This window comes from Colias eurytheme, chromosome 1, assembly GCF_061535395.1.
Source record: "Colias eurytheme isolate Ceu_HAF_F1 chromosome 1, ilColEury1 Martin Lab GWU primary, whole genome shotgun sequence".
NCBI lineage: Eukaryota > Metazoa > Arthropoda > Insecta > Lepidoptera > Pieridae > Colias > Colias eurytheme.
In genome coordinates this window covers 5,822,983-5,840,321 of record NC_142980.1, presented here as the reverse complement: position 1 = coordinate 5,840,321, position 17,339 = coordinate 5,822,983, and the positions used below count along the sequence as shown (strand labels likewise).

General features: G+C 32.3%; 2 protein-coding genes across 4 annotated transcripts in view; both read left to right on the top strand.

The window, feature by feature from the left end:
- The first annotated feature begins 639 nt into the window (after nucleotides 1–639).
- Nucleotides 640–8,072, top strand: Ubc4 (ubiquitin conjugating enzyme 4). Its single transcript, XM_090101887.1, has 3 exons — nucleotides 640–830; nucleotides 5,896–6,048; nucleotides 6,122–8,072. Exons 1-3 carry the CDS (start codon nucleotides 768–770, stop codon nucleotides 6,503–6,505), a joined length of 600 nt encoding a protein of 199 aa, XP_089958013.1. The 5' UTR covers nucleotides 640–767; the 3' UTR covers nucleotides 6,506–8,072.
- Nucleotides 8,073–10,325: 2,253 nt separating this feature from the next.
- Best2 (bestrophin 2) overlaps nucleotides 10,326–17,339 on the top strand; it is a 40,805-nt gene continuing 33,791 nt past the window's right edge. For 2 of the 3 annotated variants that reach the window (XM_090101860.1, XM_090101851.1), the window contains exons 1-2: nucleotides 10,326–10,705; nucleotides 14,567–14,677. In XM_090101860.1, the coding sequence (XP_089957986.1) occupies nucleotides 10,635–10,705; nucleotides 14,567–14,677 (182 nt within the window). In that variant the 5' untranslated portion in view covers nucleotides 10,326–10,634. The other variant, XM_090101869.1, reaches the window with a different exon arrangement.

Sequence of the window (17,339 nt, the reverse complement as noted above, 5' to 3'; positions counted from 1 at the left end):
TAAAGAACGAAATACGAATGAAGCAGCGAACGGTGAGCTGTGAGCTGTGGTTCAGAAACATTGTCTATGTATCAGAGAACGAATGGTGTTATAGATTATAAATTTTATTTTATGATCACATTACGACAGAAAATCTGATCACATTTCAAATATTATTAAAATATTTACTCTACAAAGATAAAAAATGACTTCTAACGATCACATTTCATAAAAATGCGTTTTATCTAATTATTTTGCTTGTTTTCAGGACTGGATTAAAATATTCATTGCACTATTTTTTAATTCTAATAGCTGTTGGACTATAACTATTTCATTTAATTAATTAATTCGCATCCATCTGTGTCTATCTTACATTATTTTATACATTGTAATTTTGGAACACTGAACAATGGAGAAATAAGCAAACTCCTCAGAACTTACAAAACAAATGTATTTTTGATTTTTTCTTCTACAATGAAATGTACTTATGAATTAATTTATGATTATTTACGTTTCTATAATCTTAAGGTTTACAAGTGTGAAGTAATTATAAAAAGTCATTCTAAAAATTCAATTTAATTAATGAAGATTTCCAAGAAAGATTTCTAAGATAGCAATACTGACTTGACATTAACTTTTCTATAATCTCTTGAATCTTGGAAACATTAGGTATTTTGGTTTTTAAGTCTGTGACTTCGTGATAGGTTTCACGAAACGAAAAAAATTGCAATTGAGTCGTCTGGCTCGCTGTTTTTCATCTGTATTGTTTTAGTAAATTATAATAAATCATGGCAAATATAGCCGCGAAACGTATTAAAAGAGAAATCAAGGAGGTCGTGAAAAGTGAAGAGGTAAGTTTTGTATTACTTATTATTTTCATGTATTCTTAACTTGTTACAAGATAACTTGCATTTTACTAACAATGTCATATGAACTAAATATGATTATAAATGCACCTACTTATAATTTGGCGAATGTTCTTTCTTCTTTAGACTTTTGTTTATACATTTTATGTCACGTACATTTGTTATTTGCTTAATGGATGATTCAGCATGTTCTTTATTCTTCAATTTCTTTTTGTTTTATAAGTTCTCATGATGTTTCAATTAGTACATAACTTATATAATAACTTATAAGAGTTAAATTAAATCAACAAAATTATATCATTATCATAACTTGTTTTAAATTACGAAGTAAGTTCAAAGTTTATAACTTTGAAATAACCATTTAAATCGGTAGGTACATTATTGTAATAATTCTTTCTTTTTATTTGGATGTAAGCATTGAGAAGGTATGCAAAAATTTTATAGACATTTTCGCGTTGCTTTGTTCCCGAAATATACCTGAGATGGATAAATTTATATTTTTGAAGTCATGTTTTATTGTATGGTTTATTTTAACATAAAATTGATAATGAATTTATTAAGAAAAGCATTTTTATTGTGCTTTAATGTGTACCTGTTTATCTTTTAAATAATTAGACCTATCATATTATGCCTCTTCGTTATATTTATTAACCTATGGTAGGGTTTATGTATTTTTATTTTTTTGTCTAATTTGAAAATATTAACATACTTACTCTTAGGAAGTGTTTGGAAAACAACATTCCTGCAATAAAGTTATGTTGTATAAAACTTGTCTTAATTCTAATGAATTTATATAAACTATTAAGACAAATGTACCTATACCCATTTCACTTTGGGTATAATTGTATGTTTATGTATGTATAATTGTATATATAAAAAAAGTATAATTTATTTTGCCAATGGCCAAAAACACTTAAAGAGAAATGTTTATATCTCTAAACTAGCTGCTCCACGCGGTTTCACCCCCGTGGCTCCGCTCCTGTTGGTCATAGCGCCTATAACCTTCATCGATAAATGGGTTATCTAACAGCGAAAGAATTTTTCAAATCGGACTAGAAGTTCCCGAGATTAGCACGTTCAAACAAACAAACAAACTCTTCAGCTTTATAATATTAGTAAAGATTAATAAAACATCTTAATCCACATTTGTATATACAACTAGCGGTCCGCCCCGGCTTCGCCCGTGGTACATGTTTACGTTTTCTCTACATAAGAACCATCCTCGTACTTCAAGGAATATAATAAAAAAAGAATTATCGAAATCGGTTCAGCCGTTCTCGAGCTATGCGCTTACCAACACATTTTGCGATTCATTTTTATATATAAAGATGTACACACATATTATATTGTAATATTCATCATATACATCATCATCATGAGCCCATATGTTCCCACTGCAGGGACACAAGCCTTTCAGGAGGGAATAATAATAATATTGGAATCCATATTAAAATGAAGCTTGATGCTCAAGGGAAGTTAATAAGGCAAAAATAAGCCAAAAAAATTAAGACAAGTTATAAGACATGGGTTTGATTACCTGTGAAGATAACATGAACATGTCTCTGTCTGGCAGGACACAGAAGGCTGATCACCTACTTGTCCCAAAAAAAAAATTGATCAATGAAACAGATGTAAATATATATATATATATATAAAGCACCTGCCCTTTCATAAATTGTAATTTTTTTTATTTATATATTATAATCATAAAGACAATAAAAATGGTCAAAATCTTTAACCCATTGAGCCCCAAGCGGCCCGATTGGTCCCAGACACAATAGATTTTCTGTTGTGTCTGTCCGGGGCTTGAGTTATTAATTGTGATGTGTGTGTTATACCGCCTTAATCAGACATTAATATAAGTATCTTTCCGCTCACATAGCCACAAAACCATTAGGTACAGTTTTTAGGAATGAAATTCTAAGTTTTTAGTAAATAAAATGCCATCAACTTGTTGGCCTAAAAATTTCTATAGCATTAAGTGAAAGTAATATTGTCATAGATTCATTCCAAAGATAAACATAAGACAAACAAAAAAAAAACATCTTGGCATCATATCAATACCAATAAACACTTGAGAAAACAGTTATTTTTAAATCATGCATCATTAACATTTTATTTATATCTATCAAACATAAAGCTCATATTATATGTATTCATTTAAAATTAACAGTCTTTATGAATAGTATTTTTTTTAATTCTGTGTCACTTCACAATTCAAAATTTCAAAGACTATAAACAAAAAGTGGCACACGTAAATATGTGGAAAATAGTGTGAAACTAGCTAACCGAAATATTTTTCTGCCCCATATTACCTACAGGTATAAGAATAATTTTTAACATATTATAATCAGACCTACCATATCATAATCACAAAAAATCACAACAATTTATCAAGACTTTTCAGAGGAATTCATTTAAAATTGTGACAAAAACTTAATGACACAAATTAATAATTTTTCAACCAAATATTTATTTTTTCTGGGCTTATAAATCAAATAAATCATTATTTGCTCTTATGTTTAAGTAGGGCAATGTATTCTACAGTGTGAGGAGTCAGAGATAACAAAGGTCACTTATGTACTATTAAATACATGCAAAATGTATTTTCTAATATCTTTTTATGATAATAAATACCAGAGTTATTGAGTATCATTTTTAATTTAAAACACTTAAATTAAAAACAATCTAACTACTGATTTCTTATGCTAAGATTTTTATTTTCCTGTCCATATTTTTTTATTGAGATAACATGTTTCAACACAAAAAATAAGAAAGTCCTTTCTTTATATTCCTCATTAAGTTAAATTTGTTTGTTTGATTGTTCTCTTGGAATTGATTCCTATTGATTATTGAAGTTCAAGGCATAACTAAGCATATGCAACAATGTAGCCATGGACGATAAAGTACTCATTCTTTACGTCATCTATACTATCTATACTAATATTATAAAGAGGAAAGGTTTGTTTGTATGTATGTATGTATGTATGGTTTTCACGCATAAACTACTGGAGTGATTTTGATGAAATTTGGCATAGATAACCTTTAGACCCTGAGAAAGAACATAGGCTACCTTTTATTGCGAAATTTGTACCACGGGCGACGCCGGGGCGGACTGCTAGTCGGTAATAAATGAAGAATCTCTGAAATGTCTTATCTAGTTTGTCTAGGAGTACTAATAAGTCACAAATAAGAAGTGACCATTTCACTGCACTTTTTCAGTGTTATTTCTATACATACTTTTTTAATGTTCAAAACGCGTTGTGGCTCTTATACCGTGATTATTCGTTAATAATTTATCTATTGTTTGATCCGTCTCCTCTTGGAAAAATACAAAAAAGGAATACCCGGCGGAGTCGGGGCGAGCAGCTAGTATCTTATAAGTCTTCTTTCAAAGCGACTAGTTTCAAAGTAGCCGTATTCATTAGAGCAAAGACTAACTTCATCAAATAAATGGCCGTTCCCTGCAGAATTATATCAACACTCACCTGTAATCGCTTAATAACTTTTCAAAGTAACCTTGCCGGTTGCAACAGTTTACTTTTTGCGAGAGTTTACAATTTTCATGGTGCTGTGAAATTTATTGAGAAGTTTCTAAACGTTAGGATATATTTCTCTCGTATTCTAAGCTATACTTTTAACGAGCAATGTGGTGATCATTGTCATCAATAATTCTAGGTACCTATATTGATTTATTATAGGAATGGTTAGGGAGCCAGGTGCAAATTGGGTTCATTATTTCCTCTCAAGAGATAATTCGTCAGAAGCATCAGAGTATAGTATTATAAAGCCTCGTGAACGTCAGCTGGCGCTCGGTTGGGGGGGTGAGCGGTTGTAGCCTCCCACGCACGTAGGAAAAAAAATACATTCATTCATTCATTTCCTCTCAGCTAAAAATTTGTCAAATTGTAGCTAACCCAATATCTCAACGAAAAAAAATAGTCAGCTGGTTACAACATGGTGTATTATACGTCAGCTGGTGTCTCGAACATGAAAGTTAAATTTAAAGAAAAATTTATTTTCCGTTATTTCCTCTCAAACAAAAATTTACCTGATGATAGCTTATATGTAACTGTGGATAAATATATATGACAGCTGGCTGTATCTTGGTGGAAAAACCGTCAGCTGATACGGGAGGCTACAACCGCTCTTCCCCCCAACCGAGCTCCAGCTGACGTTCACGAGGCTTCATAATACTATACTTTGATGCATTTTACTAATTACCGCTTGAGAGGAACTTGGTCATAAAATCTGCTGCTGGCTCCCGGACCAGAAGTTGTATCGTTTCTTCAATAAACCCATGTTATAGTTCAATTCGCTGTTAAGTGGTTGGATACGATATACCTAACAATAGCACTTTTCTGCGGCACCTTATTTTTTAACTGACTTAAAAAAAGGAGGTGCTCTATTTGACTGTATTTTTTTGGTTTGTTACCTCAGAATTTTCTAGTTTCTACTACATACTTGAAAGCTGATACCTGCCATGAGGTCCCATTAAAATTTGGTTTAGTTCTAAGGGCCGTTCGACACGAAATGCATAAATTGAAATCGCCAGCGAATTTGAAGGCGGTTTTTATTTTTTAGCGACGGTAAATTTTAACTATTATAAAAATAGACATGCCGAGGCCGATTTCAATAATACATTATAATGAACCTTTTCATCCTCTATTATGTTTAATCCTCTATAACTTTATACCTAAACTTTACCTTCTAAATGCAATTAAAATAGTTTTAGTGGTTAGTCTAAGTCGTTCGTTAGTCTGAAGTCTAGTGAAAATTAATTTCGCAGATATGCAATTTATTCATAGCACTTGATATTTCTCATTTAACCGAGCATTTCATTTGTAACCAAATCATTGTGACATTGAAGCTTTTCATCATTAATTCGCAAAAAAAAACTCACTCCATTAAAAATAACCCAACAGAAGATTAACATACTTACGTTTTTGTTTTCATTTCAGTACTTACGAAAATAAAATATCGAATTAATATATTTTTTTTTAATTTGTAGTAGTTATGTATGTAAGTATATATTTTTTATTTTTTATAGGTGGAAGAGGGCACGTTAAAACTCGAATTGGTAAATGAAAGTTGGACAGAGCTCCTCGGTGAAATTTCTGGCCCACCGGATACCCCTTACGAAGGCGGAGTGTTTAAACTTGAAATTAAAGTGCCCGAAACATACCCATTTAATCCACCGAAGGTAATCTATATCCGTTCAATTTATCAGTTTGCAATTAAAATTATCGAAATAACCGTATGTTCTTCTTCTTCAGATACGTTTCATAACTAAAATTTGGCATCCGAATGTATCGTCAGTGACCGGTGCTATTTGCTTAGATATACTTAAGGACCAATGGGCGGCGGCCCTCACACTAAGAACAGTACTTCTGTCCATACAAGCGCTGCTCGCGGCGGCCGAGCCGAACGACCCGCAGGACGCGGTAGTGGCTAAGCAATACAAGGATAACCAGCAGCTGTTCTCGCTGACGGCGAGACACTGGACCAACGTGTATGCCGGCGGTCCAGTCACCATCTGGGAGTTCAACCAGAAGGTGCAACTTCTCTTAGAAATGGGCGTCGAGGAACACCAAGCGAGAGTCGCTCTCTCCACGTTCGATTGGGAAATCGAAAGAGCCACTGAACAGCTTTTTAGTTAGTGTCAAACGTTAGTTTTATTCACCTTATCCGACGTGATTTTTGGTGATAGCTGACTAGAAATAAATTTTTTATAGTTGTACGTTTTTCTGAGTTGTGTGAATTATGCGAACTCTTTAATTAATACGAAAACACTGCGACCATACATACCTACATACCTATAGAATATAATAGTTGATTAGCAGATTAGATTGTGCCCTAGGTCATTTTAAGCATGCATAATACGTTTCAAGTTTGGTGATTTTTCTTTTTAATTTTTTCGCGAGTTTTTTAAGATTTATTACTTTCATTCTCAGTTTAAGACAAACTATTAATTTTATTTTGTGCTGGTTTTTTTCATGTTTAATAATTCAGAGTTACATGTTATTTAATGGAAGTTTTTTTTTTATTTTAGCACGTACTCGATATATTTTTATTTATGCTAAATAAAAATAAATATCATTGAATTGCAACTTAAATAAAAAAGTAAAAAAAAAAAAGATAATATATCTACGAGTTTTAATGAATCTGCGGACTTCGTAATGTTCGTAATATAGTAATGGTATCATGTTAAAATAAACGTATGTAATTCAATTCGAGAAAATATTTTAAAATGGCGATAGTAATTTAAATGTAGGTACAACTGTCAGTTTTTTTTTATTTTAATCAATTCCTGCGTAAAAAAAGAGATATTTTTTTACAGAACCTGATAAGAACCAGGTTCATATGATTATGTTATAATTACTTTTTTATGATTACTAGTTGATAAATGGCTAGTGACTTTAAAAAAAATAATAAAATACTGATGCCTTATCTTCAATAATATTCAATGAATTTATATTTTAACTATTTTTTATAGGAATAATTTTTATTCTTGAACATAGAAAGTGAATCAATAAAGATGATATCGCTGGTGCGACGCTGCATCATGCATGTGCATAAACTGCATGTACTGAATTATTTGGTTCGTTGATAACTTGCATCGAAGGTAATGGATTTGTCTACGACGAACATCGATGGCTTATCGGTACTGGTGTAACTCATTAATGTCCTCCTGGGAGGTAAAGAGGGGATTGATAACCAGAAGCAATATATGTAAGGTGTAGGTTTTAGTGGATGAACTAATAACATTAATGTCGTTCCGTCCCACCATCTTTGTATATTTGTTTTCACGTTTTACACATATCTTCGAAGTGTACAAGGGTTGTATGAAGGTATTGGAAATGCAGGACGTCTGAGATGACGTGGAATGTAAACATTTTGTATGTACCTCGATCACTCCAACGTTTGACGAAAATCTGCGGTTAAACCGTACTTCTATAAACCTATCGTGTTAAATTATTTAACAACTTTACTACTACCTTCTTTCTGTATCCGTGTTTTCCTTTATACAACATGTATTTACTATTCATATACATATCGTTTGTATGTAATTAATGTTCTTATGATATTTCTTCCATTGCATGCAATTATGCATGTCTTTGTAGCGGCGTCGAGTTTTCAGAGATACCTTTGAATGGTTGCATTTCATTTTTCTGTATAATAATATATATTTTTTTGAATTATTGTAATTATTGATGCCTTCATTGTTAGATATGGTTTTAATATTTATTTGTTTTTGATATTTATAGGGTTCACGGATTAATAATGCTTGTTGGAAATTTAACGCCTTCTCTAAATATTATCATTCCTTCTTTTAGATACTTACGACTAGTGTTAGTGCCTCAACCAGAATAAAACGCCTTGCAATGTGATTGATTTGTATCAACAATATGAAATAAGCAATAAGAAATGTGATTTAAAATAAGGTACTTTAAATTGTAATACATTGATTTGAGATATTTTTCTGTCTCCGCTGACATAATTATCGTTTACCAACTATTATAATATTATTGAAGTATCACAATAAATGGTACAGGTGTCCTATCGATTTGCCTGTTAAACAAGTTACCGTTTCTTATTTATTGAACTTACCCTCGCATCCAGAATTCAAGTCAATAGCGTAAAACAGAAATATTGATTTATAATTAATACTGCACAAAAACTTGCCGTTAAACAAACATTTAGGTATTTATTTGATTAGAAGTCGTCAATTTGAATCGTATTCCTAATTAATATATTACATAACTACTAACTTTCTGCCAGCGACTTCGCCCGAATAGTAAATAAATATTTCAGCACAATTTTCGCACACCACGATCCCCATACTAAGCTTACGCAAACCAGATGGCTGATAAATATACAAAATACATAAATAATTTTAAATAAATACTTATTTAGACAACAGACACAGAGCAATTATCTATGTTCATCACACAAATATTTGTGCTGGGTGAGAATCCGAACGCACGACCTCTGGCTTGGAAGGCAGGGTCACTACCAACAAAGCCAACCGGTCAGTCAAAATAAATACAATAGTCAAAGAAAAACTCGTATAGTTCCCGGTCCCGTAGGATCTCCGGGATAAAATTTGAAGTAAATCCATGCCGTACTTTTTGAGTTTAGCCCGCATATATCTACCTACGCACAGAGAAATAGACAAAAATTCTAAAAACTATTTTTGGCTTCGATATCGATTGTAGATTACGCTCCAAGTATTCTTTAATAACAGACGCAATATAAAATCTATTGTGTCTGGGACCGATCGGGCCGCTTGGGGCAAAAAAACATTTTTGACTTCTCGAGAATATAGCCTAATAAGACGACCACGTTCAGAGTAAGGGATAAAGTAATAAGGGTCTTAACTCTATGTGAATCGTAAAAATTTTATAAGCCAACTTGGAGTTCTAATATTTTAAGCAACACCTTATAGAAGTGTGAAATTACTAGATAAAAAGTATTGTACCTATATACTTGCCAAAGGATTTTGTATTTAGTTCAAGATGACAAAAACTGAACAAGTATGTACTTACCTTTTACTACATGTGATGTTTAAACGTTAACTACACTTAAAATTTATTACATTTAGGTAAAGAGAGAAGCCACTTACCGAAATACACTAATTTCAATTCGTTCGACAGTTATTGGATCATTGATTAGACCAGTCACTATAGGCATATATATACTTAATAACCTTATTAAACAATAAACATTTTTTTTATTATTTACAAAAGTATTACTGCACGAAAAATGTACCTAAGTAGAACCATGTAGAACTAAGTATTGAAGTGGATAAGTATAATAATTATGAACAACTATTTTATTTTCGTTACCAAAATGTAATATCTCCTCCATACTAAGTATATTAACTATGTAAATCTTATATATAAAAATGAATCGCAAAATGTGTTGGTAAGCGCATAACTCGAGAACAGCTGAACCGATTTCGATAATTCTTTTTTTATTATATTCCTTGAAGTACGAGGATGGTTTTTACGTAGAGAAAACGTAAATATGTACCACGGGCGAAGCCGGGGCGGACCGCTAGTATATATATACAAAAATGAATGGAAGATTTGGTAAGAAATACAATTCTAAGCAATGTAGTTGGCATCATTCGCTTACGCGCTCGTGTATTTTCTTCATTGTATCATTTACTTACTTACTTATATGTGCGCAATTTATATAATGAAATTATATGTGTCTACATAAAATTATGAAATATATGCTTATACACTATTGAAAAACATTATAATTTTATGTTCATACATATTATATCATTAGGTACTGTAACGAAGATTGTATACCTAGGTTGTATAATGTATATAAAGCTTTTGGTTGGTTTTAGTTAAAGCGCCATCTAGTGGAACGCTAGCACTCCGTGTAAGGTTGTTGACAGAAGTTGCGGGACAGCCTGCGCGCACGCAGCCGCCCGCGCGTCAACAGCAACTTGAAGTATGACCAACATACCAGCCAGACAAGTTACCATTCATCAGTCACAGTTGCCGCTGCGTTTGGAACCGGTGCTATCGTGCGCCATACCTTTATGTATTATAACAATTCGGGGAAGGCAGAGTGCATAACATTAAATCAGAATGTAACTAAATAACAGTGATTTTTTCAACAATTATTTCTCTTCGCCTTCTTTAGTTACTAACGTCGAAAAACTTTATTACTTTCTAAAACGTATTTAATTTTCCGCGTGTGCGCGCCAACAAAACGTGTGTGTGTATAAATAAATATTAATTTTATAGTTGTTAAACTGCGTTCGACATGACTATATCATATGCCGGTGAAGTTCCAAATGGCAGCAGTTTCGGTTGTTTCTGGCGAATATTGTTGAAGTAAGTTGTGTGTGTATCGGCAGAGCGAGAAGAATGAGGTGTAGCTGAATGTTTACAATATCGACCCTGGTCCACGGCCGCAGGCTCTCAGTAACCTGAACAGCTGTTCCGAGCGTCGACAGTACATACGTACGTGATTAAATTGCAGGCCGTTTGCCTGTTGCCACAATTGTTATTACAATGGCTCCTCCTCCAGCTATTGTGACGTACGACTTTTGTTAAGTACGTTTAACACCACCCAACTCTCATTACTATGGTTAACATTTGCATCCAACTTGAACCGTTTAATGTTTTAAATACAGAAATTTGAGATTGTAGAGAATAACACTGAGTTGGCCTTGGAGTTGTCGCCGTCGAGGTGATGGTTTTGATTAGTCCAAAGTGAGCTAGTGACTAGTGTTCAATGCTGGTCGTAGCTTGGCCCTGACAACGAAATGTGGCGAAAGTTAACTGTGACGCATAAGTCAGATGATTAATACCTTTTCAAATCAATCAGACACAGCTGATAAATAACCTTTAGTAAATAACATTTGGGTATTTTTTTAGACTACACTAGAGTAGAGTAATAAAATATATTTCTGTGCCTTCAGTGAAGTCATTTTATGATTTCTACGTGGCTTTGTGTATTTAATATTTGTTCACACTTCATCATAGGCACTACAAATTTTACGCTATACATACTTATTTACCATATGTTATGAATTTAAAAGCAATTTGAATATATTAGTAGCGATAATAATTTTGCGTAAATATTTCATGAAAGAATAAATATAATCGTGTTAGAATTCTGCCTAGATACCGCTATGCAGAGTTGTTTGACTACCTATTTGTTTTGCTTATTTTACAAATGAAACTCAACGGTAAACTCAGCAAATCAATTTAAAAGAGATCTTAAATATGTAACAAACGACACAGATAAGTTGTACATACGACACGATTCAATCATTCGTTTACAATAATAATATACCCATTCAGTCTCCACCTAAAACGCGGATGAGACGAATAAATAAATAAACTAGCGGAAAAGTAGTCGATAAAACTTATAAAAACTTTCTATTAAAAACGATACGATTATATAAAAGAACCTGTTGAAAAAATGTTACGTTGTTGAAAGAATCCTTAATTGAGATCTTGCAATTTATTACGGCAACGAAAAAATCTGCGGCAGAATGGCGGCAGAAGAATTTGTATACAACTTTAAATGATAGTTATTAGTTATTTATCGATGAAACTATCGATAATAATGGTTCTTAGAAAAGAATTGGTTATTTCATGCGATATAATTGATACCCTTTAATATTTATAAGTGCTATTTTAGTTGGTTGCCAAGATAACTTTCTTGCGTGTCAACGGGCAACTTCAGAATTACCGAGTAGTCTCAAGTAATTCAAAGCTATTAAAATACAAATTGCTCTAATATATATTATACAAGTTTTAAATAAAAGAAGAATAATTAAAAAACCGTAAGTATAGAAACCAGTTCATACGAGGCCTATGTTACACTGATTCTTAAGGATACACATAGGTAATACATAATTAATATTATACGTAGTTACGTTGACAAGCCTTCCAGTACACTTACAGTATACTTCCGGTACCAGTACCTATATAAAAAATGTCACCTAAGCTTTCAAATGTAGCGAAAAAGTTTGATATTTGGTACACTGACCTAGAACCAGAATGTCATTAAGTAATTGGATTACATTGGACGTTTAATTGATTCTACTATCGATAGGTTATAACCATAGTTATAACAATGAAGACAACAGTGTAATTAGTTGCACTTTAATTTCGCTATTGTAATTTACACTACTGTTACAAAGTTATACCTACATCAAACTTTATTACCTAGGTAGGTATGACATAATAAAATTATTAATATTTATGTACTGATACTGAACTCGTCCTTTTTCGGTCTATCGTTGATTTTTTAAATATTTTACACATTCTTCAGTATTGGATAAGTACTAACATTGGTTGTTTATGAATTAACTTTACACTTTTTGAGTTTGGCTATATATTGCTCAACATTATATTGAAGGTTTTAGTGAGAAAATCTCTGCGTCAATTTATTTGCGACCAGCGCCTTTGTTCAATATCATAAGTCTGACGTCAGATTAAGTACGTTTTATAACGAATAAATATAAAAAGATTCCGCAGATCATTAATGAGTATCTACTTACAATTACAAAGCAAGCGAATATTGTAAAAAATGTCTTTCTGTCATTGTTTTGTATCGGTGTCGGAATCACAAATCTTGCTTGAGCGATTAGACACGCAAATAAAATACAAATTAAACTTCAGTTTTTTACCTAAGTTAAGACAAAACGAGTTTCGCTGTTTGCTCCACGTTACATTGTGCCCTGTTGCGAACAAGAGTCTGCATTTTAATTATCTACGCTATTAATAAACTTAAATTCATTAAATCTAGTACTCATAGTTGTCATTATGAATGCAACTCGCTATATAAAGTTGGGAACAAATCGTTGTGTAGGTACACTACCTATGCAATTCATATTCTTCTATTTATGCACCGGAAAGTTGTTTCAATGACCTTGACTAATTTATTATACCTACTCCCACGTTTCAGATCCTGGAATCGGATTACAATTTATAATAACAACATTGAAATGCAACATTTTCTCAGTTTTAAATTAATTTATAAATGGAATCCAGGATCCAGAGTATAACTATAAGGTGGTAGGAATATACCTATTATGTTGAACTAGGTAGGTATGTATATTTTTATTAGGTACCTAACTATACGTTAATATAGGTATGTATAGATAACAAAAATATACCCTTTAAATATTTATTAACATCCAAGTTATCCCTAAATGAAATTAACCAAAAAAAATAAGAGTCACCATTTGTAGGTACTAGAACAATACCTAAGTACTATAAAGTCGTTATAAAGTTGATACAAGCTTGCAAGTTGCAACGTCATCTGACTTGTGTTAAATGTTTTATCTTTTTTCCATTCATTTACCCTCTGAAAACTACTATAAATCTGAAGACCATCAAATTCCCACTCAAAAAATATCCTTATTTCTATCTAGATTTAGGATGTCTTAAGCAGTGGAAACAAAGTAGGTAGAGTAACGATCATGGTACTGCGAAATTGTAAACTAACTAACTACGTATATATGTTAATTTCCCAAACAATACAGTTATCATCGTACAATAATCGACGTTTACGTAACACTTGAAAGTAAGCGCGTTTGTAATTGATAATGAAGGAGAAATGATAATTATTACAAAAACGTTCACGGTTCGTGGTTCGTTCGGCTTTACCTACACTGAATGAATAGACCGCGCTTCCGTGCGGGGACCCAGGCGCTTTCGATTCACTTGTTTTGTTTTTAAACAAACGCTCTTCATTGGTCTAGACTCTAGACTTTACACCATATTTACTCAAGTATAAACTACTATTGCAACTGCTTACAGCTGCTTTTCTATGGACATCCAAATGCATAGTAAATATGCATCCAGAAATTAATACTCAATATTGTAGATACAAAATTAACACTTATTACTTTTTGTTTACATTAAGAACATAGTGTCCAAAGTCCTGATAAATGGGTTTTGTAAATTTTCCAAAAATACCTATGATACAAGTTATACAGGTTATCATAACAACATTAATTTACTAGTTTTTCCGTAACATACTCGTAAAGCTAAATATCCTATCTTGAGTACAATAAATAAAGCAGTTTTGAATTAAGATACTATAATATGTCCTTCAGCGTAGGTATATCTGTATGCAAGATTAAGGTAATACTTATTTATAAATTATTTAACTTAATTTGTTTAAGCTTCTTGACCCTAAAAGTCGTTAATCAAAGTATTTTTCCTTTGCAGATGGCGTGGAAGTGTGTATAAGTTGGTGTGGCGGGAATTACTAGCATACCTCACATTATATTACACTATCAATTTATTATATCGATTTGCTATGACTGAACAACAACAAAGGTGAGTTTAGCAATTACTGGAATCATTAGCGATTCTTACACTATTCATAAAGGCTTAGACTTAGATACATCTAGCGATCGATTCTGCGTATCAAAATGATGACCAACAATTTATATTTCTAAATGAAGAATATTACTTAAATCTAAATTAATCAAATAATCAGACAAAAAATATATTTTAAGTTGTACCTAATACAAATGTTTCCGAAAATCTCTTACTCAAAAATGATAAAACCAATTTCCAACTGAGAAAATCACATCAACTTTTATGATACACTACCGAGGCTGCATACGCGGTAATTGCGTTGCACCTGTGTAAATTCGTATTACTATTACATTTATATTTGAGTAAACTTCACTTTCCTATGGATTTATCGATATTAATTTTAAGTATTTGTTGTGAGTAAGTTCGCTTATTTCCGATCCGACCGATCGCTAGATCGGTCTATGTTCGTAACATATGAATATCATTCCAACATTTGTTAATGCTGTCTCATATATTTTTAGAAAAATAAAACAAATCTTTAATAATTTCAAATAATAAATGAAGTGGTAATTTAAAGCACATAGACATATTTATTATTAACATAGCTGGATAGAAGTTTTTTCAGCATTTATATGTATACGGTATACCCATCTAATTCACGGCATCAAAACAATTCACTTCTTATCGACATTTTTCATATAGGTACCTATCTCGAAAATGTCGTCAAATAGCTGGAATTTCTGTATATTTCTATTACCTACGCAATACACACACGCTTTTATACACATAAGCATATTTCTAATGAAATTATGTTCCTATTGAAAGCTTACTCGATTATTCATTTATGAGGAAAATCTCTAATTTTAATCTATCGAGTATTATTAGTCCATTGAATGAATCCCTCCAAGGGGGGTCTAGAGTGCGTGAGTTAGTAACGTAAGATGTTTCTTCGGAAACATGTCAAGAGTCCCTAGGCAATAAACATACTAAAACCCCGGGCCACTAGGAGGAGCCCCGGAGTGGGGGGAGGGGGGAAATGGGTCCATTTTTTCATTTTTCGCTTAAATCTCAAAAACGGTACATGTTAGATAAAAACTTTCAAGGAAAAGTTGAAAGGCCATAAAATTATCTACAAGTTGTACCTGAATCATTTTTTCCTATATCCTACCGTTTCTGAGTTATACGCAGTAAAACATGATTTTGGCTCAAACAATTTCCACATCAATCGATCAAAAAATATTTCTTTCTTCCAAAAAACTCAAATGTGCAACTTGTGACCAGTACTGATAGATTGCTCTTAATTAGTTCTATAATTGGTAAAATAAACACATTCCTCCATGGAAGCCTTTAGGAGGAATCGATTGTCAAAATATTATATTAGGGCAGTTTGAGTTACTGAACTTGATCTTTTTATTTTTTTCTTCCAAAAAGCTCAAAAGTGCAACTTGTGACCGGTACAAATAGATTGCTCATAATTAGGTCTATCATTGATAAAAATACCAGATTCCACCATAGAGGCGTTTACGGGGAATTGAATTTTATTAGGGTAGTTAGTTAAAAAGTTCATGTATCGTAACTACCCTAATAAAATTCAATACCTCCTAAACGCCTCCATGGTGGAATCTGGTTTTTTTATCAATGATAGACCCAATTATGCGCAATCTATTGGTACCGGTCACAAGTTGCACTTTTGAGTTTTTTTGGAAGAAAAAAAATAAAAAGTTCAAGTATCGTATCTACCCTAATAAAATTCAATCCCCGTAAACGCCTCCGTAGTGGAATCTAGTATTTTTATCAATGATAGACCTTATTATGAGCAATCTATCTGTACCGGTCACAAGTTGCACTTTTGAGTTTTTTGGAAGAAAAAAATAAAAAGATCAAGTTCAGTAACTCAAACTACCCTAATATAATATTTTGACAATCGATTCCTCCTAAAGGCTTCCATGGAGGAATGTGTTTATTTTACCAATTATAGACCTAATTAAGAGGAATCTATCAATACCGGTCACAAGTTGCACTTTTGAGTTTTTTGGAAGAAAAAAATAAAAAGATAAAGTTCAGTAACTCAAACTACCCTAATATAGTATTTTGACAATCGATTCCTCCTAAAGGCTTCCATGGAGGAATGTGTTTATTTTACTAATTATAGACCTAATTAAGAGCAATCTATCAGTATCGGTCACAAGTTGCACTTTTGAGTTTTTTTGGAGAAAAAAAATAAAAAGTTCAAGTATCGTAACTACCCTAATAAAATTCAATTCCCCGTAAACGCCTCCGTGGTGGAATCTGGTATTTTTATCAATGATAGACCCAATTATGAGCAATCTATCTGTACCGGTCACATGTTGCACTTTTGAGCTTTTTGGAAGAAAAAAATAAAAAGATCAAGTTCAGTAACTCAAACTACCATTATATAATATTTTGACAATCGATTCCTCCTAAAGGCTTCCATGGAGGAATCTGTTTATTTTACCAATTATAGACCTAATTAAGAGCAATCTATCAGTACCGGTCACAAGTTGCACATTTGAGTTTTTTGGAAGAAAGAAATATTTTTTGATCGATTGATGTGGAAATTGTTTGAGCCAAAATCATGTTTTACTGCGTATAACTCAGAAACGGTAGGATATAGGAAAAAATGATTCAGGTACAACTTGTAGATAATTTTATGGCC

Coding starts and splice junctions, on each gene's coding strand:
- Ubc4 (XM_090101887.1), top strand. CDS start 768: ATGGCAAATATAGCCGCGAAACGTATTAAAAGAGAAATCAAGGAGGTC. Junction 831..5,895: donor AGGTCGTGAAAAGTGAAGAG/GTAAGTTTTGTA, acceptor TATTTTTTATAG/GTGGAAGAGGGCACGTTAAA. Junction 6,049..6,121: donor ACCCATTTAATCCACCGAAG/GTAATCTATATC, acceptor CTTCTTCTTCAG/ATACGTTTCATAACTAAAAT.